Source organism: Pristis pectinata, chromosome 1, assembly GCF_009764475.1.
Source record: "Pristis pectinata isolate sPriPec2 chromosome 1, sPriPec2.1.pri, whole genome shotgun sequence".
In the NCBI taxonomy this organism is placed as follows: Eukaryota; Metazoa; Chordata; class Chondrichthyes; order Rhinopristiformes; family Pristidae; genus Pristis; species Pristis pectinata.
Window position 1 is genome coordinate 135334800 of NC_067405.1, and position 21739 is coordinate 135356538.

At 42.4% G+C, this 21739-nt stretch overlaps 1 protein-coding gene across 3 annotated transcripts in view; it reads left to right on the forward strand.

Annotated features, from left to right (window-relative positions):
* The window catches only part of trip11 (thyroid hormone receptor interactor 11), a 102719-nt gene that overhangs the window by 48983 nt on the left and 31997 nt on the right, over positions 1-21739 (forward strand). For 2 of the 3 annotated variants that reach the window (XM_052014776.1, XM_052014793.1), the window contains 7 exons: positions 948-1037; positions 2931-3131; positions 3895-6933; positions 8487-8627; positions 12431-12624; positions 13366-13529; positions 21460-21563. In XM_052014776.1, the coding sequence (XP_051870736.1) occupies positions 948-1037; positions 2931-3131; positions 3895-6933; positions 8487-8627; positions 12431-12624; positions 13366-13529; positions 21460-21563 (3933 nt within the window). The remainder of the gene's footprint in view (positions 1-947; positions 1038-2930; positions 3132-3894; positions 6934-8486; positions 8628-12430; positions 12625-13365; positions 13530-21459; positions 21564-21739) is intronic. The other variant, XM_052014785.1, reaches the window with a different exon arrangement.

The following is a 21739-nucleotide window of genomic DNA, read 5'->3' on the forward strand; positions in this document are numbered from 1 at the left end:
AACTGTCCAAGTTCATTTTGGCTTTTTCATGATTGGGCTGTTTTTCTGGTATCGCTGTCACACCATGAGTGGGTGGCAGCTGATCATAGGTTCTGGGCCTCTGTGTGTATTTTCTTCTCTTAAGATGTAAATATAGAAAAGCTTGAATTGATAAAGTGTACAGAAACTTTCTTCAGATGTTTGAAATCTGAGAAAGCATGCTGAAGTTACAGGGCTGCTTTATTGTGTCTGAGATATTATGTAATGTGACTATTTTGTACCATTTCTCAGAACCCCATTCATTCCTTAGTAGTCTTTTCCCACTGAAGGCGGTTCACACTGTATGTTGTGCACTTGGCATAATTGCAGTCAAATGATCCAAGTTTCCCTCATTATGGTTTCTTGCATTCCATAGTTGCCATTGTGGGGATAAATGCATAAAAGAAATACTCAAAAATTGAGCTCAAAACAATTTTTGAATAGCTTAAAGTTATTTTGTATAAGTTTATATATGAGGGTGATAGTCATAGAATCATACAGCACAGAAAAATGCCCTTTGGCCCATTGTGTCCATGCCGACCAATAAATATTCACCTGTACTAATTCCATTTATCTTTCTATCCTTTGGCAATTCATGGGTGCGTCTTGGTGGTACTTAAATGACGTGGGGGCATTTGCTTCTCCCATCCCCTCAGCATCGATAGTGTTTTACATTTTTTAATCATTCTTGTGCTTTGCTGTAGATGGATTGTGCTCGCATTTCTTTTAGATTGTCATGCTTGTTTTAATCCAGGGCAGGGATTGATCAAAATTGTGCCTGTGTCAGACTTGAGGAGTTGATCAAAATGAAGGAAAACTAAATTAAATATACTTTAAACATTCCTTAGCATACTTCTTTATCAAATAAACAGCTTTAATATTTGGTAGAAATATAATGTAGTTTAATTTTTGCTTTGTATTCTTTTAAGGGTAAGTTTAATGGGCAAGAAGATATTCAGGAGCTGAAGGCAAGTCTGCAGTTGTTGAAGCATGAAAAAGAAGAGCTACAAAAAGAAAAGGTTGGTATTGCATCATGACCTTTTTTCAATTGCTATTAGGATATGTTTAAATCCCATTTTTTTAAGAATGGTCTTTGAAAATCAAGATGGCTTCTGTATTGTAAGCTACTTCATAAAGGCCCCTAATGTTGTGCTGAGGGTGGAGGAAATAAAATCCTTGGTAACAACAGCTGCAAACACCTCTTGCAAGGTGTTTTCAGAAACACATGTTATGTATCCAAAACGTTGTCCTTTGAGGTATGGTATGTGCTCAACCCAGCAGTATGGTAACAGCGCACTACTTTAAGGTGATTTATGTTGTTCAGTATGCTACTAATGAAGAGTTTCTGATGTGTACTATCTTTCTAATTGAGACCAACACCCACCCTGTGCTGTCTAATAATCAACGGCAGGGCCCTGGGGAGTGTTGCAGAACAGAAAGACCTTGGAGTACAAGTACATGGTTCCCTGAAAGTGGAGTCACAGGTAGACAAGGTGCCGAAGAAGGCTTTTGGCACTCTGGTCTTCTTAAGTCAAGGTGTTGAGTATAGAAGTTGGGAAGCCATAGTGCAGTTGTACAGGACACTGGTGAGTCTGCACTTAGAATATTGTGTTCAGTTTTGGGTGCCCTGCTAAAGGAAGGATGTTCATAAACCGGAAAGAGTGCACAAAAGATTTGCAAGAATGTTGCCAGGACTTGAGGGACCAAGTTATAGGAAGAGGTTGGACAGGAACAGACTTTATTCTTTGGAGCACAGGAGACTGAAAGGTGATTTTATAGAGATGTATAAAATCATGAGGGGCATAGATAGGGTGAATGCACTCAGCCTTTTTTTCCAGGGTTGGGGAATCAAGAACTGGAGGGCACAGCTTTAAGATGAGAGGGGAAAGATTTAATAGGAACTTGAGGGGCAAGGGTTTATTTTTAACACAAAGGGTGGTATCTATGTGGAATAAGCTGCCAGAGGAAATGGTTGAGGCAGGTACAATAACAACTTCTAAAAGATAGTTGGACAGGTACATGAATTGGAAAGGTTTAGGTGGTTATGGGCCAAACTCTGGCAAATGGGACTAGCTTGGATGGGGCAACTTGGTCGGCATGGGCCGAAGGGCCTGTTTCTGTGTGGTATAACTCTATGAACCAGTGATTATTCATCTCAGGGCAGAGAAATATAAATGGGTATTTTCGTCATCCATGTGTTTTCCAAAATAACATGGCAAGGCAATTGAAGATCAGAAGCAAGTTAAGCCTCTATGACGGATACATTTACCCATCGTCACAGCAAAGTGCTTGTAGAGCACTGCTAATAATTGAGAAACTTATCTGGCACATTAATGGAATCTGGAGAAATTGACCTATTAGAGTGGTTCAAAATTTCTTCACTGGATTCCAGATAACTTTGCAAAGCAGGATTGTCTGGGTAGGCTGTGGGAAAACTTTAAGTGTGGTAATTTAATTGATGAATTACCACCAGTGTCCTTGTTTATATTATCAAGGTCTCTGAATTTTGGCAAATGTCACCCACACCAATTTCTTAGGTTTGTGTATGTGCTTACAGGTTGATGGTATGAACTTTATGTATAGTTGTGGATTGCTGAATTGTGATCAGAGTTATGCTGGAAATATTCCAGTTTCTGATAGCTGTTCTCTGGAAAATAAGCTAACAACCATGTGAATCTAAATAAGTATTTAACCGTCTTAAAGTCTTCATTGTAAAAATGTACTAATGTGATACTGATGAATTTTGAATGCATCACATGCATTATTTAGATTGGTAGTCTCCATTCTGGATCATCTCTGAATCAATAATGCCCTGCAATTGACAATTTGATCTGTTGATTGTGTTTAAAACTGATCTGCTGTGTAGTATTGAGTGCAAATAAACAGAGAAGTTGTATTCCTTTTAATGGCAGGAGGGTATCCGACAGGAACTCTCAAACCTGCAGAATATTCAGAGGAGTGAATCTGACTTTAATAGTCTGGCCTTGGAAGTGAGTGAACTGAGGCATAATTTGCTCACTAAAGAGAGTGAGCTGACGGAGGTCTCCATGCAGAGAGACACGTTAATGACCGAGTTGGAAGAACTGGACAAACAGAATCAAGAAGCTACTCAAGTGAGCATTGTACTATTCATTGTTTATAATGGCCTCATAATTAAAAGATACTCATTGTAGCTCCTGATTCCATGTGTGTGAGTTGTAACAAACTAATTTCCATTGGCTTAATAATTGCATTAATGGGAGAAAATATTTCCTTCATGGTCACAATAGAGGCAAAAAGGTATATATTCAAATTGCTTTTTTCAGTCAAATGTATTTCCCATCTCATCAGATTGAAAAGCTGCGCAGACAATCGGCTCTCAACCCTGTTTCAATGCTGTAGTATACGCAACCGCTGGAATGATTCAGTTGGTTATTAATTCTTCCCTTCCTTTATGGAAAAGGGCTGTAGCATAACAAGAGTTGAGCTATGATCAGAAACTCATTGGGTACTCAACATGGAACTCTCCTTGTTGTGTGCTTTGTAAATAATTGAAATATAAACTTGCTTTAGCTTTTTTAAAAGCTCACATGTTGTTAAACATTTATCACATTAAGGAAATTTTTAATGATAATTTGGAACAATTTTTGGGTTATTTATTTCCTCCATTTTAATGGAGCATTAATAAGGATAACTTGGGGTGACAAAAATTTGCACCAATAATACTTTTTTTTTCCCTACTTAGTTGTGTACTGCATGCCAGTGTGTGACATACACACACACTCTTACTAAAATGGCTAAATGTTGGAACCAATTTATGCCAATATAATGCACTATAAATAGAGATGCAATTGAAACATGCCTGAATAACATTATAATGTCTTGACTTTTCTGAAGCATTTGATTAGATCCAAGGATCAGCTGGCACAGCAACGAAAAGATTCCGAAAGAAAGATCACACAACTGCAGTCAGAGCTGGAGATCATCATGGCTGATAAGGCATCAATGGTGCAAGAGCTGGAAGCTCAGAGAGGCAAGCTGAGCCAGAGTGCTTTTGCACTCAATGAGTTGCACATGAGCAAACAACAGCTGGACATAAAAGTCAATGACCTAACAGAGAAACTAAACAAATCACAGGCACATAATTTGGACCTGAGGGCTGAAGCTACAAATCTGACGAAGAAGCTACAGAGTGCAGAATCTCAACTAGAGGTGGCCAAAATGGAGTTAGCCCAAGCAGTTCAGCAAACTTCAAACAGTGTATGTCAAGAAGAATTACTCCAAGATAAAGACCGAGAAATTTCAGAGCTAAGGAAACAGGTTTTGGAAACTAGATGTATAAGTGATGGGTTACAAACAGAGCTTTATGATCTCAAAATCCAAAATAAAAGACTTGTTGCAGATAAAGATGAAGCCAACATAGCTTTAGGTAGAGTTAGAGAACAACTTGAAGAAACCGTTTCCAGTAACAGTGAGGTTTCTAAGGAGAACAGCACATTGCTGGAGGCAATGAAAATGGAGAAAGCCCAGTTGCAGTCTGAATTGAGCCAGGCTGAGAAACGGCTGAATGAAGAGGCAAACAAATATGAGCAAACCATCAAGGAGTTAACAGAGGCTCAAAATTTAGATGCTACGACTTTGCAAAAAGAGCATAACCGTTTAATCAAGTTTATCCAAGAGAAGGATTTTGAGATTGAAGAACTCAAACGCAATATACAGCAGTTGGAAGTCGACCATGAAGAGACCAAAGAAATGCTGAAATCTAGTTTGGAGGGACAGCAGCAGTTGACAGACCTCTTGAAGGAAAAGGAGGCATTTGTTGAAATGCTGAAGACGAAAAGTTTAGAGTTGCAGCAAGAAATTGAAAAGAATGTAAAGATTTTCGGAGAATGTGAATCCTTGAAACAAAACCTTGAAGAGAAAGATCGGCAATTAAGTGTGATGAAGGAAGAGAATAACCACCTCAAAGAAGAAATAGATCGACTTGGGGACCAGCAAAGCAGGCCTCAGCCTATTGCTGAACCAAAGACCCTTGATATAATAATAGAACTGGAGACGGAAATAACTGAACTGAACAACAAAAGGAACAGTCTTGAAGATGAAATAAGGCTTCATAAGAAGACTATTGAGGAACAAAAGCAGAATGTTCTACAGCTTCAGCGTTCTATACAGGATCGAGGGGATGAAGCTAAATCCCAGTGTGAGGAAATTAGTTCAACATATGAAAAGTTAATTTCTGAAAAAGATGATGAAATCCGTAACCTTCAGGAAACCATCAATCAGATGAAAATGCAAAGAGAATTTCAGGTTGTTCCCACAGATGCTCCAGTCATTCTCCAAGAGATTAAAGTGCAAACAGTAAATGGAGAAAATGGAAATGAAAAACATGATTTGTCTAAAGTGGAGATTGATAGATTAGTTAATGGTATAAAAGAGAAAGAAGTGGAGATAAAGGTATTAAGTGAGAAGAATTTGTCTCTGATTAAGCAGTTGGATCAGTTTAATATTTTTAAGGATGAAGTGGTTAAGCTAACACAAATCATTCAACAGAAGAACATGGAAATCCAAACTCTTAATGCCAGGATGACTTCTGGCACCTATGGGCAGGTTGGTGCAGATGTGGCCTACTTGCAGCAGCAATTGCAGGCTTATGCAATGGAGCGAGAGCAAGTATTGGCAGTGTTAAATGAAAAGACAAGAGAGAATAGTCAACTGAAGACTGAATATCACAGAATGATGGATATTATTGCTGCAAAGGAAGCTGCTCTTTTGAAACTCCAAGAAGAAAATCTGAAAATGGTCAATAAGAGTGAAAATGAGAGTCAGGATATGGTACGGGAAACTATCCAGAACTTGTCTCGAATTATCCGTGAGAAGGACATAGAAATTGATGCTCTTAGTCAGAAGTGCCAAACTCTAGTCACTGTTCTGCAGACTTCTGGAATGGGGTCTAATGGTGAGTCAGGCCTAGTGAGTAGTAATCAGTTTGAAGAACTCTTGCAGGAACGTGACAAGCTAAAACAACAAGTGAAGAAGATGGAGGAGTGGAAGCAGCAGGTGATCACGACTGTTCAAAACATGCAGCATGAGTCAGCTCAGCTTCAGGATGAGCTCCTTAAGCTTCAGGGTCGATTGTCTACAGATGGAGACTGCAACTCTAGGCTTCAGATAGACTACAATAGCTTAATTCATAGTTACGAGCAAAAGGAAAAGAAGTTGCAGAGTCTAAGCCAGGAGCTTGCAGAGGTCCAGCAAAGCATTGGGCAGCTCAGCAGTACCAAGAATTTGATATTGGACAAGTTGGACAGTGTACCCCCAGAACCACACATGGTTGCAACAAGCACAGGAATGTTGCAGATGAAAATTTCTTCCCATGGATGTTCATCAGTAGAACACTTGAACCAAATAGAAGAATTACAGCAAGAAGTGGAACATTTGAATAAAATATTGGAGGGGAAGGAGGCCACAATAATGGCCCTTCAAAATAATGCTCAATTATCTGCTTCTCAGCCAATGAATGCTAACGCTGAAAAAAAAATACATGAAGATGTGGCTCTGGAGATAAAGCAAATGAAAGAAAAGAATGAAGAATTACAGAGATCATTCAGGGAAAAAGATCTTCTCATCAAATCAAAGAGTGATCAGTTGTCATCAGTGACAGGATGCTTGAGGAACAAGGACAATGAAAATGAAGTTTTAAAGCAGGCGGTCACTAATCTGAAAGAAAGGATTTCGCTTTTGGAAATGGACATCCATAAGGCTCAAGAGGAGAATGACCAAATTATAGCCAAATCAAGAGAAAAGGAAACTGAATTTCGAGCCCTGCAGGAGACTAATATGCAGTTCTCCATGATGTTGAGAGAAAAAGAGTTTGAATCAAATTCCATGAGAGAAAAAGCTTCTGCATTAGAAAAGCTGTTAAAGGAGAAAGAAGAGGTTAGTGTAAAACTCTTTAATTTTTTGCTTTGTAGGTGGAGCAGATTTTAGAAAGAATTTGTAGCATGCTGAGTAAAAACACACTGAAATATTTCCATTCAGAATTGTTAGCATACAATATTTGTAACAAATTGCAAGATTAAATAACTAATGTTTTATTGTGGCTCAGTGTATATTTTCAGTCATGCAAGAACACTCAAATATTAGCCCTCACACCAATGTTTAAGAATGCACTGGTGTTGTCCAAGCTTTTTTATTAATGTTGCTTATTAACTTTCTGTGTCGGTAGTAATTATTTCTGTCTAGTTTTTGGGGTAGCCATGCTGTTGAATGGATGGTAGTACTTGAGAACTGCAAAAATCACTAATCTGGATAATCATTGCCCTCGACACATTGAAAAATTGCTGCCCTATTCCATGATGCCTACTTAATTTGTCCAATTTATGAATGAGAGCAAATCTTTGTGTCAAGGATCTCCCTGATGACCTGTATCACTGTTTTCCAATTGCTCATTAGAAGCTGACGATCCAAAGAGGCACGCAAAAGGATTTCATAGTGCTTTATCCCTTCAGCATTAGTCTATCCTTGAGACCCCTCTCGGAGGCAGCAGGCTAAGCTGATATAAGATTTTGTAAAGCTTCTAAATTGTACAGAGCATAAATTAAGTGTTTGTTGTCTGCCTACACGCACCTCCGTAGTTTTGTGTTTGACATGATCGTGCTACTTCTGTAAATGATATTACTAGTTCAATTAATTACTGCAAATGCAGAGCGAGTATCAGGAAAGCATGTGTCTTTTTTGTTGTTTTCATCTCCAAGGAACTCATTGAAGGGGGAAGGAGAATCTAGAACTTTGTTGAAATATTTTAAGAGCACACGTCCTTCATTTCGTTACTATTTAAAAAAAATAAATTGCCAATTGCAACACTCAACTGCTGTTTTTGAAGTCATTTGCATTTTCCTGCTTGGTGGCTTTGATAATTTAAAAGAATTGTGCACGTACATCCTAGGATGGTTCCATTTCCCCTCGGCCTGAAAGTTACTACTTAGATGTTAGTGTGTTAGAATTCCCTAGATTGAGCAGCTTCAGTGTGGATTTTGATGTAGTTTAAAGCAGACGTCCTCCTTGATCTCCTCCTATACCCACTGGTAATAGCAAAATGGCCCTGGGATCCTTCAAGTGATCACCACAAGTTTGAATAAAATCTTTGTTGTTTCTCAGTTACTATTTCCATGTCAGCAATCAATTGGATGTTTCAAATAGTTAAAGGTGGGGAATATAATGCTTCGAAAGGGTATGTTGTGCCTTCATATTTTTAGGTACCAAAAGAACAATTTAAAATGTGAAAATGTTATTCCTAGTAGTATGATTCATTCTAATAGAATAAAGGGCGCAATTCTAGATTTTGTAAAATGGCAAAAATGAGTTTAAAGAAGAAAGCCAAAACTTAATATACAGTAGTTCTGTAGCTAGAACATAGTTTTTTAAAAATTTTATCTTCCTGGCTGTGAACTTTGTTTTAGAATTGATCAGTTATTTTTCACAACTTGAAGGGGAAGACTGGTGAGTTAAATCAGCTGCTTAACGAAGTGAAATCAATGCAGGAACAAGCAGGGATGTTTCAGCATGAGAGAGACCAAGTTATGCTGGCCCTCAAACAGAAGCAAATGGAAACCACTGCATTAGTGAATGAGGTAAGATAATATGGTTAAGTTCAAACATTATTGATGTAGTAAGGCAGGTTGAGCATGGCTGAAAGGATGTGACAGTTGTGTGTGAGGAACCAGGGTTTAAATCCAGTTTCAAAATAAAATATTGCAGATGCTGGAATTTGGAATTATAACTGAAAATGCTAGAAAGATGCAGCAGATGAGTCATCCCCCTATGGGAAGGGGGAAAGAGAATGTTAATATTTTGGGTTGTGATAAAAGATTTATCAGCCTCCAACTATGGTTCTGTTTCTCTTTCCATAGATGCTTCCTCACCTGCTGAGTATTTTGAGCACTTTCTGGTTTTAATATTAAATCTGGCCCCGTTGTGCAAAGTAAATTCCATGCAAGTTTCATAAAGCATTCCCCAAGTAAATGCAGGCCCACAGCACTCTCAATTGCACAGAACTAATGTAGCTGGTACAGGTACCAGCTCTGTGGTATTTGCCATATGGTATTTAGTGCTTGTGTTCTTTTCACCTTTGTGAGCACATTGTTCACTGAGAGTTGGAATTTGAACTGTCTATTCTAATTCTATCTTTTCTATTTGATGTCGGTAGAAAAACAAACTCTTCACATCTGGTACTACATTACTCTCAGCATTCACTCCATCCATGAATAGCACATTGTGGCTTCCATGTGCCCCATCCACAAAGTGCTCAGGTGTTACTTGCCCAGACTGCTCTGACATCCCCTCCGAAATCTGTGATCTCTACCAATGAGAGACCAGCAGGCATGTAGGAACACCACTATCTGCAGACTCCCCTCCATACCATCCTGACTTATAGATATATTGCTGTTCCTTCATTTTTTTTTGCTGGGTCAAAATCCTGGAGTATGTGAAGTGCCTTCAACAAAATGATTTCCACAACTCAAGAATGTGGCCTGTTGTTTGTTGATGGGTCGTGATCCAGGGTTAGGGATGAGGAGGTATCAACAATAAATGCTGATTTTGACCACTTACTGTAAAATAAAAAAAAGTCTTCATTCATTCCAGGTATATGTTAGTTGCTAGCAATGCTGGCATTTATTGTCCATCCCCAATTATTTCTGAACTGAGGAAGAAGTTAAGTCAATAACTTTGGTGGATATGAAGTCACGTATAGCCCATAGGGGTCGGATGGCAGATTTGCTTCTCTGAATCCAGTAGTTTTATGACCACTTTTACTGAGACAAGCTTTTTACTTAAAGTTCTAGATATTATTTAATATTTTGTATTTAAGATTCCCCAGGTGCCACAATGAGATCTGAACTCGTGTCTCTTGATCCATGTCTGGAACTCTGGCTGTTAATTCAATAACTTAACTACTGCATTACCTTAACCCAGTATGCCTAATGGAGCATCATTCTATTAGCATTATAACATGTTTCAAATGCTTTTGGTTAAAACAGACTTGCAATAATGGGGATATAAGTGCCACATTTGTAGAGCCATTTAGAATTTCTTGGCCTAAATCTGTTATCAGTAGGCACTAAAGCTGTTCTAATGTACTGTTTGTGGCACTAAATGTCTTTTCAGGTAAGAGCACTTTCATTGTCCTGGGCTGCTAGTAAGATTGATTATCCTTGACATTTAGTTTCTGAAAGACTTAAAAGAGAATTATAACTGTGCACTAAAGGAAGCTGACACTATCTTGTCAGATGTTGTCACCATGAGGTTTACTTGGGTGAAGAAGAAGGGTCCAACAATGCAAACTTCAAGGAACTCCAAGATAGTGGTGCAGGTGTAAGAAGGAAAGCCATTGCTGAAAATAATCCAGCTATGAATGGTTAGATGAGAGCATAATCACAAAGAAACTATCTGAACTAGACAATGGAGAATAGATGTTGGGAAGAAAATCATATGGTGGACTATATCAGACAGTGTTGAGAGAATGAGTGGAGATAACCTAGAGAAACCTATTTGAAGAAATTTAGTGGTGGGAGAGCTGGGCATGGATCTTGGAATGAAAACATATCTTGTTCATTTTGGTCTAGTAACTTGGAGCTCAGGTAGAAGTTTGTAAATACAGAGGTTCAAGAGTAAGGAGTTTAAACAATGAGATGAAGATGATGGGTTTTCCCATCCTAAGGGAAGCAATTACAATAAAAACGAGAAAGGAAGTCAAGTGTTCAGCAACTGTGTAAAGTCTGTTGAGCACCTTCGCTCTGTCCGCCATAACAGCCAGGATTACCCGATGGCCAGCCACTTTAATTCCACTTCTCATTCTCACACTGACGTGTCTGTCCACGGGCGCCTCTACTGCCGCACTCAGGCCAGATGCTGGGTGGAGGAACAACACCTCGTATTCCGCGTTGATAGTCTCCAACCTGACGGGCTCAACATCGCATTCTCTTACTTCCGGTAACCACTTCCCTTTGTTTTCCCTTATCCCTCTGTCCCCATAACCCCTTCTCTTTCCCCTCCCCTCCCTTCATAACCTGCCCATCACTCACACCTCCCTCTGGTTCCCCACCTCATTCCCCTCATTCCATGGTCCACTGTCCTCTCCTATCAAATTTCTTCATCTTCGGCCCTTTGCCTCTTCCACGTATCATCTCCTAGCTTCTCAGATCATTCCCACTTACCCCTCCCCCACCTGCCTCTCTCCCCCCTCTCATCTGGATTCACCTTTCTTGTGCTCCTCTCCCACCACCTCCCCCCCCTCCCCCCACCCTTTTATTCTGGCTTCTGCCCTCTTTCCAGTCCTGATGAAGGGTCTCGGCCCAAAACATCGACTGTTCACTTCCCTCAGCTGTTGCCTGACCTGCTGAGTTCCTTCAGCACTTATTTGTGTGTTAAGTGAAAACACAAAGCATGTTTCTCACCAGACAGGCAGAAATCCTCTGAGAGAATACATTCATCGATGGGTAGTACTTAATACATAGCCTGCTTTAATAGCTTGCTAAGGGAGCTCGAAAACAAAGCCATTTTTCCTTTTCATGTTTGTTGGCGTGTTTTTGAGCCTTCTCAGGTCTTTCAAGCTTTCTTTGAGGGGCACAGTTCTTCAGGAGTTAGAAAAACTGAAAAACCTGTATTTTAAATATTCATCATCAACATTAAGTTCTTTCCAAACACAAGCTCTAAAATAAGTTGCTGATTAATTTATGTCATTGAAGGTTGCACCTTGGTTGATAATGCTCCCCAAGTTATATGGACAATGGGACGTGTATGATGGTATGTAGAGTTTTGGTAATATTACATAGATTCAGTTTTAATCTGGAGTTGCCACTGCTCGGTACATTCTGGTCTTCACCATGTATTTTTGCAGTCTATCACACCCCTCAATGATTTAGGCCTATTAGTGGACAGGTAAAAGATTATCACATCTTGTTGCAGTTATGCACCATGCAGCTGGCAACCACAGAATCCATTAAAGCCCAACGTGAAATGAATTATGAGATGTCTGCCAGTGAGACCTATTCGAAAACATGGTTTATCAATTATAGGAACTTCTTTTGTGTCCTAGGTCTGGACATTCAGCATCAACTGGCTTCCAGAGGTGTGCATTGTGCTGTCACATCTCAGGGTGTCTGCTGTTGCCTCAGTTGATTCAGTGAGGCAGAGTTGTGTAAATTGCTTGACTCAGAAGAATCTGGTTCTTTAACTTGAAAGCAGATGACCACAAGTTCGATGATTGCAGTTACACGTAGGAGTGCATTTGGTTTCATTGCTGTCTGGTCCTGGGATTTTGTGTTCTTTTCAATTGATACATGTCTCCTATTTTCATGACATTGGCCATCACGAAAAAAGAAATTATTAGTAATCCTACCTTACACCCAGCATGATAGCAACCCCTGTTCTTCAGTTGCAGCATATGCGTGATAAGGAGCAACGTCTAAACCAGGAGTTGCAGCGACTGCGAAACCACTTAATTGAGATAGAAGAATCATACACCAAAGAGGCCTTAGCAGCTGAGGACCGAGAGACTGAGCTGAGGAGGAAGGTTACATTCCTGGAGGAAAAGTTGGCATCCTCATCTTGTGCTGTGGAAAGTGCAAGGTAAAAATTATCAGTTTTTGTAAATATTAGATTTTAAAATAGTGATTAATGTGAATACGTTGCTTCCAAGACTTTTATGAGTTTTGCTTCACAATGCATCACTAATGTCAGTTGTGTTATTGCATGAAATTTCTGATTGGGGTGACTTCTGTAGCATTGGTTAAGGTAGGTCTGAGGGTCAGTCAGCCTGCTGCTTTAGCAACTGCTAAGTATTTTCAGAAAGAAAGGAGGATAATTAACGCCGTTCTACTACCATAATAAGCTACCTGTCATACCGTAGCATTTCTTTAGTGTTGACCAGATTTATCCTTGTGTTTGGCTTGTACAAGGTCTAAAATCAGTGATATTGCTACTAATTTAACCAAGACAATGCATTTTAGGGATAGTATTCCTTCAAGTGAAGAAAAGGAGAGACAACTTTGCAAAGTTTGCTTGAAATTGTGAAAACTGCACATTTTTTCTGCATATCAGCAGGAGCATCAATGGAATTAATCAAAGCACATTGACAATGAATAAGCAGTTTCACTCTAAATGTTGTACCATCATTTATTAATCAGGCTGGTTGCTAATGGAAAATTAGTTGCTTAAGTATCTGCCCCTTGATTTATTTTCTGGGAGGCATAGGTGACTGCACAGTTACTGTGCTATTATGGATATAATTTCACATTTGCTTCCAAACCATTTTATCCGATAGCATGTTATGTTTTGAAAGTCAGAAGACTATGCATTTCTTCCCAATAGCCACCAAGCCAGTCTTCAAGTAGAGTCCTTGCAAGAACAGCTTCAGACCATTGCAAAACAGCGAGATGAAGCGGTGATACAGTTAAGTGCATCTCAAGAACAAGTGAAGCAGTATGCAATGTCACTGACCAACCTGCAGATGGTGATAGAGCAATTTCAACAGGGTAAGATTTTGTTCAAACTACACAAGCGATTTAGAAATGGGTCAAATCAGATAGGCGATTAAATCAAAGTTTTATATATTCAAATTTTTCCAGTTTCCTTTGTACCTCAATCATTTAATTGCATTTCCTAAGATTGTAATTATTTGCAACACATAGATCTCTGTCAAAGTTGATTTGCAAACTCCTCTTGAGCCAGGCACTGAGGCAGAGGTTGTATCTGTGGAATGATTCTCTCGATTTGCAATTTTATTTCTTCCCCCATCATCAAACTTATAACAAAACTCTGACTTGGCCTCACTTTGTTATTGCCACAAATTGCTTAATAAAGGATGCAGGTTTGCATTATTTCATGGTGCAGGGGCTTGGGTCTGTTCACTCGCACCTTTTATTCCAAGTAACTTGCATGTGGAATAATCCACAGCTACTGATTTAGACCCCTTTTAGACCCCCTTGGTGAACTGCATTCTGATATACCTTGACTTTCATACAGAACCAACATTCTGCTTTCTAGATAACAGACATGTTGAATGTCAAAATTATAAGATTATGAGTTAGAACCAAATAAATATTTGGATGACTAAGTTCTCCAAGGTGAAATATCAACCCATAGCTGGAGTCCTGAGTTCAATCCTGACCTCTGGTGCTGTTTGTGTGGAGTTTGCATGTTCTCTCTGTGATCGCATGAGTTTCCTCCAAGTGCTCCGGTTTCCTCCCACATCCCAAAGACACATGGGTTTGTAGGTTAATTGGCCACTGTAAATTGTCCCTCGGTGAGTGGTAGAATCTGGGGGGAGTTGATAAGAATGGGGGGGAGAACTTAAAATAAAAATTGCTGACAGTCAACACCAACGCACCTCAAGGATGCATGCTTAGCCCAATGCTCTACCCTCCTTACACTCATGACTGTGTGGCTAGGCACAGCTCAAATACCATCTATAAATTTGCCGAAGACACCACTGTTGTTGGCAGAATCTCAGATGGTGACAAGGAGGTGTACAGGATTGAGATAGATCGGCTGTTGAGTGGTATCACAACAATAACCTCGTACTCAATGTCAGCAAGACCAAGGAATTGATTGTGGGCTTCAGGAAGGGGAAGTCGGGAGATCACACACCAGTCCTTATTGAGGGGTTAGTGGTGGAAAGGGTGAGCAGCTTCAAGTTCCTGGGCGTCAACATCTCAGAGGATCTATCGTGGGCCCAACACATTGATGCAATCATGAAGAAGGCATGCCAGCGGCTCTACTTCATTAGGAGTTTGAGGAGATTTGGTGTGTCATCAAAGACTCTTGCAGATTTCTATAGATGTACAGTGGAGAGCATTCTGACTGGTTGCATCACCACCTGGTATGGAAGCTCCAATGTGCAGGATCAAAAGAGGCTGAAGAGGGTTGTAGGCTCAGCCAGCTCCATTACGGGCACAACCCTCCCCACCACTGAGGACATTTTCAAGAGGTGGTGCCTCAAGAAGGCGGCATCCATCATTAAGAACCCTCACCACCCGGGACATGCCCTCTTCTTGTTACTACCATCGGGGAGATGGTACAGGAGCCTGAAGACCCTCACTCAACGTTTCAGGAACAGCTTCTTCCCCTCTGCCATCAGATTTCTGAATGGTTCATGAACCCGTGAACTCTACCTCATTATTCCTCCTTTGCACTTTTTTTTGGTAACTTGTAGTAATTTTTATGTCTTTGCACTGTACTGCTGCCGCAAAACAACAAATTGCACGACTTATCTCAGTGATTCTGAGAGCCTTCTGAAAAAATGAGATTAATATAGAATTAGTGTAAATGAATGGTTGGGGCAGAGTCAGCGGGCTGAAGGGCACGTTTCCATACCAAATCTATCCATCACTCTGTTTAAATATTTTTTGAAGTGAGCGTCAGTCAGCCAAGACCAGCACAGATATGGTTATTAGAAGACCACTTAAAACCAGCGCCCTACAAACCACAAACGCGCATGGTAACAGAAATAAGTAGATTTGTCACTCTGGAAGGACCAGCATAAACAAACCACAAACATTCATAGACAAAGAGTCACATAGCACAAAAACAGGCCCTTTAGCCCATCGTGTCTGTGCCAGCCATCAAATACCTGTCTACACTAATCCCATTTTGCAGCACTTGGCCCATTGCCTTGCATGATATGGTGCTTACCTGCACCACCACCCCCTCAGGTAGGACATTCTTGATTTCAACCTTCCCCTGGGTGGGGGGAAAAAAAGGTCATCCTCTGCTCCCCTCTAATTCTCCTACCCTTCAACTTAAACCTATGCCCTCTGGCTATTGGTACATCTGATAAGGATGAAAGTTATTTGCTGTTACTCTATCTGTGCTCATAATTTTATATACTTCAATCATGCCCCTCCCACTCCACCCCACCCCAGACCTTCTCCAAGGGAAGTAACACAGTCCATCCGCTTGCTGCTCATAGTTAAAATGCTTCATCCCAGGCAATGTCCTGTTGAATCTCCTCTGCACCCTACTCAGTGCAATCACATCCTTCCTATTGTATAGCAACCAAACTGTACACAGTGCTCCAACTATGTACCTAACTAGTGTTTTATATAGTTATACCAGAACCTCCAGGCTCTTACATTCCAGGGCATAGCTAATGAATGCAGGTATCCTGTATACCTTAGCCACTATCTACCTGTGCTGCTGCTTTCAGGGATCCTTTGACAGATCATCCTTTGTACACGAAGGTCTCTCTGTTACTCAGTACTTCCTAGTGTCCAAATATTCATCGTGTATTTCCTAGTCTTACTAGTTCTATCAAAATGCATCACCTCACATTTTTCAGGATTATATTGCATCTTCCATTGCTTTGCCCAACACATGAATATCATTCTGTAGTTGAAAACAATCCCTCTTACCATCAACCTCACCAGTTTTCATGATATGTGCAATTTTATTTATCATATTTGTACATTTACATTCAGATTGTTAATGTATATAAATCATGATGCATTAGTGCTAACTAGATTGTTCTGAAATGTACATTTGAATCTAGAATTGATAACAAATAAATTTGTCTTTCTGGCAGCTTAAGTGAAATGAATAAACCTCTCAGTTTACTTCTTAACAGGATTAGACCACAGCATAAAATTATACAGAGTAATGTTTGTTGTTAATCTCTTCAGTACAGACAAACGAAAATGTCACCCTGCATAAGTATGTTTCTTGACCTTGAATGAAATATATTGTTGGTTAATGTCAAAGGAGCTTTTCTGGTCACATAGCTGGTTCAATTCCTCACCATTAAAATTATTTACCATGAACACAAGTAAAAAGATTTATAGTATTTACTAAAATGAGCTTTGAAATGGAAGGGAAAATAATTAGTAGGTGATCTATGGTAATTGTAGTGCTTGTAAACAAGTGATAATATTTCAATGATGTAGTCATGTTGTAGAGTGTCAAAGCATCAACACATCACACAGATGTTACTGCATCATTTTTCTTGTAATGTACAATCTGAAATACCATCCCTTTCATCACATCCCCTGGCTCCCCAAAATAATTAATATTTCCCTTTTAAATTTTCCCCATTTTTGAAAGGCACCAAGGTATGATTCAGTGCATATTTTCCGATTCTACCACCAGCTCCCTGTGCAGGTGGATTTTGTCAGTCCGTGTGTATCAACAACATTGCAACCATTTTTGTAATTCTTAGATTTGTTTATCACAGGTTTTAAAAGGAGAAATTCAAGTATTGTTATATTAACAGGAATCAAGGAGGGTTGATGTCTGTTGCTGGAATTAAAGATTAGTTGAAGTCAGTCAAAAGCACATAAATTAGTGGAAAGGGGTGGTCAGGAGGCAGTTGCAATTTAGCACGGCTATGTGTAGAGCCAGTATTTCCAGAGGAAATATGTTAACTGATGGATAAGCAGCAAGACCCAGAGCATAAATCGTGAAAGCGCAATTATTGATTGATCAGACCGGGGAGTATAATAACAGGAGCAAAGAAATTGTTTCAGGTGTAGCGGTTGCTACCGCGGAATAAAACAAGACTCCTACTCGGAGGATTGCCAAACAGAACTGGTTTATTTTCCCGCCTTGCACGGGCCCTTTAAGGGAGAATGTTCCCGCCCAAAACAACCAGCAATGACGTAAGTCCTACATCATCAGGACTTTCCCGCGCACGGGTTCTCCCCGTCGCTTGGAAAGACGAGGCCCGCCGCCATCTTGGGCCTCGTCGCTCCGACGCCGCGCGACCCGACTGCCGAGCCAGTTCGCCCGACTAGACGGTGAGTCGCCACACAACCCCACCCAGAACCGGCGATACAGTCCCCAAGATCCGTGGGCTGTGCCAGCTGCCGCTTAGGGGGCCGGCCTCTGCGTCGCGGCGTGGCAACCTCGACAGGCTGTTGCAGATCCAAATGGGCCGGTTTGAGGCGGTCCGCCGTGAAAACCTGTTCCCTGCCTCCAATGTCCAAAATAAAAGTGGATCCGTTATTCCGTATGACTCGGAACGGTCCCTCATATGGTCGTTGCAATGGCGCCCGAGGTGTGCCCCTGCGAACGAAAACAAACTTACAGTCCCGTAGTTCCTTGGGCTGGCAGGATGGGGCTTGACCGTGCCGTGAGGTGGGAATCGGGGCCAAGTTGCCAAGCTTCTCGCGCAGTCTTTGTAGGACTGCTGGGGGTTGTTCCCCTTGGTCCCGAAGGGCAGGTATGAAATCCCCGGGGACAACTAGTGGCGCCCCGTATACAAGCTCAGCTGACGAAGTGCGGAGGTCTTCTTTGGGGGCAGTGCGTATGCCGAGCAGGACCCAAGGCAGCTCGTCAACCCAGTTAGGACCCTTCAGGCAGGCCATCAAGGCCGATTTCAGATGGCGGTGAAAACGTTCCACCAACCCGTTTGATTGAGAATGGTAGGCCGTGGTGGTGTGCAGCTGCGTCCCTAGCAGGTTCGCTAATGCAGCCCAGAGACTGGAAGTGAATTGGGTGCCTCTGTCTGAAGTGATGTGGGCCGGAATGCCAAAACGTGAGACCCAAGTTGTGAGCAGCGCCCGGGCGCAGGAATCAGTTGTGATGTCAGTCAGGGGGGTTGCCTCAGGCCACCTCGTGAACCGGTCCACGATGGTAAGGAGGTACCGGGCTCCTCTTGAAACCGGCAGAGGGCCGACGAGGTCGACGTGTATGTGGTCGAACCTCCTACGGGTAGGCTCGAACTGCTGTGGTGGGACCTTGGTGTGTCGCTGGATTTTTGACGTCTGGCAGTGCGGACAAGTCCTGGCCCACTCACTGACCTGTTTGCGCAGGCCATGCCAGACAAACTTGCTGGCGACCAGTCGGACAGTAGATCTGATGGACGGGTGCGCCAACCCATGTACCGAGTCAAAAACCCGTCTCCGCCAGGCTGCAGGGACTATAGGGCGGGGCTGACCAGTCGCAACGTCGCAAAGTAGGGTCCGCTGACCTGGACCAACCAAGAAATCTCAGAGCTGCAGACCCGAGACTGCGGTTCTGTAGCTGGGCAGTTCGTCGTCGGCTTGCTGTGCGTCAGCTAGGGCCGTGTAGTCGACACCCAAGGATAGGTTGTGGATGGTTGGTCTGGAAAGTGCATCAGCAACGACATTATCCTTTCCGGAGACATGTTGGATGTCAGTTGTGAACTCGGAAATGTAGGAGTGGCCCTGTTGTAATGATGTGGTGTCGTACCCCGTGTGTGGGCCTAGAATTTGTAAACGAAGGTGCCAAAATCGATGGGAATTCGGCTAGGAGCTTGGCGAAATCGTCGCCAGAAAGGGAAATGGAGTCCAGGCGCTGGGCTGGTGGGCTGATTTCTCCCAGGGGATAGGTCCAGAGAGTGCTAGAGTGGACTAAACGCTTCCTTCGCAGGTCGACTAACAGGTTGTGGGCCCAAAGGAAATCGGCTCCTAGGAGTGGTCAGGCGACGGTGGCAAGGGTAAAGGTCCAGGTAAAATGGCTGCCGCCAAATTGTAATTGAAGCGTACGGGTGCCGAAAGACCGTATCGTTGTACCGTTGGCGGCATTGAGTAGAGGACCTGGTGGCCTGTCACGAGTGTTGCGGCCTGTCGGGGGCAAAATACTGACCTCCGCTCCAGTATCAATGAGGAAACGCCGTCCAGATTTCTTGTCCTGAACGAAGAGGAGGCTCTGTCGGCGGCCAGCCGCCATAGCCATCAGCGGCGGCTGGCCCTGGCGTTTCCCTGAAACTTGCAGGGTGGGCGGCATCGACGGGCCTCCGCACCCCACCTCTGATGTTAGAAGCACAGCTGGTCACCCGTGTCGTCGGCTGCGTTCCTGGGGCGTGGTTGCTCGGTTGCTGGGGCCGGGCGAGGCGGGCGTTGGGCTCGCGGCCTGGTGATTTGACTGACGGACGAACCGCTCTCGCGCTTGGCCCTCCACAGAACATCTGCCCGGGCAGCCACCTCACGGGGGTTGCTGAAGTCGGCGTCAGCTAACAACAAGTGGATGTCATCGGGGAGCTGTTTGAGGAAGGCCTGTTCGAACATCAGGCATGGCTTGTGTCCCTCGGCTAATGCCAGCATCTCATTCATTAGGGCGGATGGGGATCTGTCCCCCAGGCCATCCAGATGAAGCAGGCGGGCGGCGCGCTCACGACGGGAGAGGCCGAAGGTCCGAATCAAAAGGTCTTTGAAAGCCAGGTACTTATCTTCCTCCGGAGGCGACTGGATGAAGTCTCCAACCTGGGCGGCTGTCTCCTGGTCCAGAGAGCTAACCACATGGTAGTACTTCGTGGAGTCGGAGGTGATCTGCCGAAGGTGGAATTGCGCTTCGGCCTGTGTAAACCAGACGCTGGGCCGAAGTGTCCAAAAGGCGGGCAGCTTGAGGGCCACTGCGTTGGCTGCTGCGCTGTCGTTCATTTCGCGGGTCCAAAAGCCATTTGGACCGTCGGGGTCACCAATGTAGCGGTTGCTACTGCGGAATAAAACAAGACTCTACTCGGAGGATTGCCAAACAGAACTGGTTTATTTTCCCGCCTTGCGCGAGCCCTTTAAGGGAGAATGTTCCCGCCCAAAACAACCGGCAATGATGTAAGTCCTACGTCATCAGGACTTTCCCGTGCACGGGTTCTCCCCGTCGCTCGGAAAGACGAGGCCCACCGCCATCTTGGGCCTCGTCGCTCCGACGCCGCGCGACCCGACTGCCGAGCCGGTTTGCCCGACTAGACGGTGAGTCGCCACACGGCACATTTAGAGATGTTATGCAAAAAAGCTCATTAAGGCCATAGAGAACAGCAAAGCAAAGACTTAACAGGTTTGGGATTTGGTGTCACGGCAGGGATCAATTTCAAATTCACATGGTGTGAGAAGAGAAGGAAGGAAAAATATTCTGTACATGGGATTGTTGGAGTACAGACTATGGTTGAGGGAGAAATTATAGCATAGGGGAAAATTGCACATAGATATGAAACTGAAGGAAATGCAGGGTTGATAGAAGATTGAAATTAGTTTTGGATTACTCCAACAAAGAACCAATGCAAGCATGATGGGCTGAATGGCTTCCATCTGTGCCATTCACTTTTATAGTTCTCTACATTTTATGATGTGGATCACTGTAAACAAGGACCTCTAACTTTATTTTTCTTTCCCTTCTGTTACTATCACATGGGATATTGAAGCCAAATGTAGCACCTCCAGTATCTCTGATTGGGGTCAGTTAATTCATTGGAAAGCAGGGCTTGAATATTTGACCTTACTGTTTTAATTAACAATGTTTTGGCCTCCACAGTAACCTCTCATTGACTAAAATTTTCTGGTGATTTTTTTTTTGGTCCCCTCTGTTTTCTTCTATGACAGCTTGCTAGATGTCTTTCATTTCCTTTTAATAGTAAGTGTTAGATTTCTGATCCTGCATTATGTAATAAATCCCATGCTAATTATGAAGATAGGCTTTGCTCATTTTGTATATATTTTCTGTGCCAATGTGCAGAGGAGAAAGCAATGTACGCAATTGAACTGGAGAAATATCAGAAGGACACTGCAGAGTGGAAAAAGAAAGCATTAACTCTTGAGAAAGCAGTCACAGAATTAGAGGTAAGGGAAATATTTGTCAGTGTTTTGTAACCAGGTGCAAGTATAATAGTGTTATGCTATAGAAAGTGAGTTTATCTGTAATTCACCATCAGCTATTTTGTGAGATCCTACATCAATGTCTGATACTGTAGTAATGCTAAGGATCACAGAATATTTTCTTTGCACTTAACAGCTGG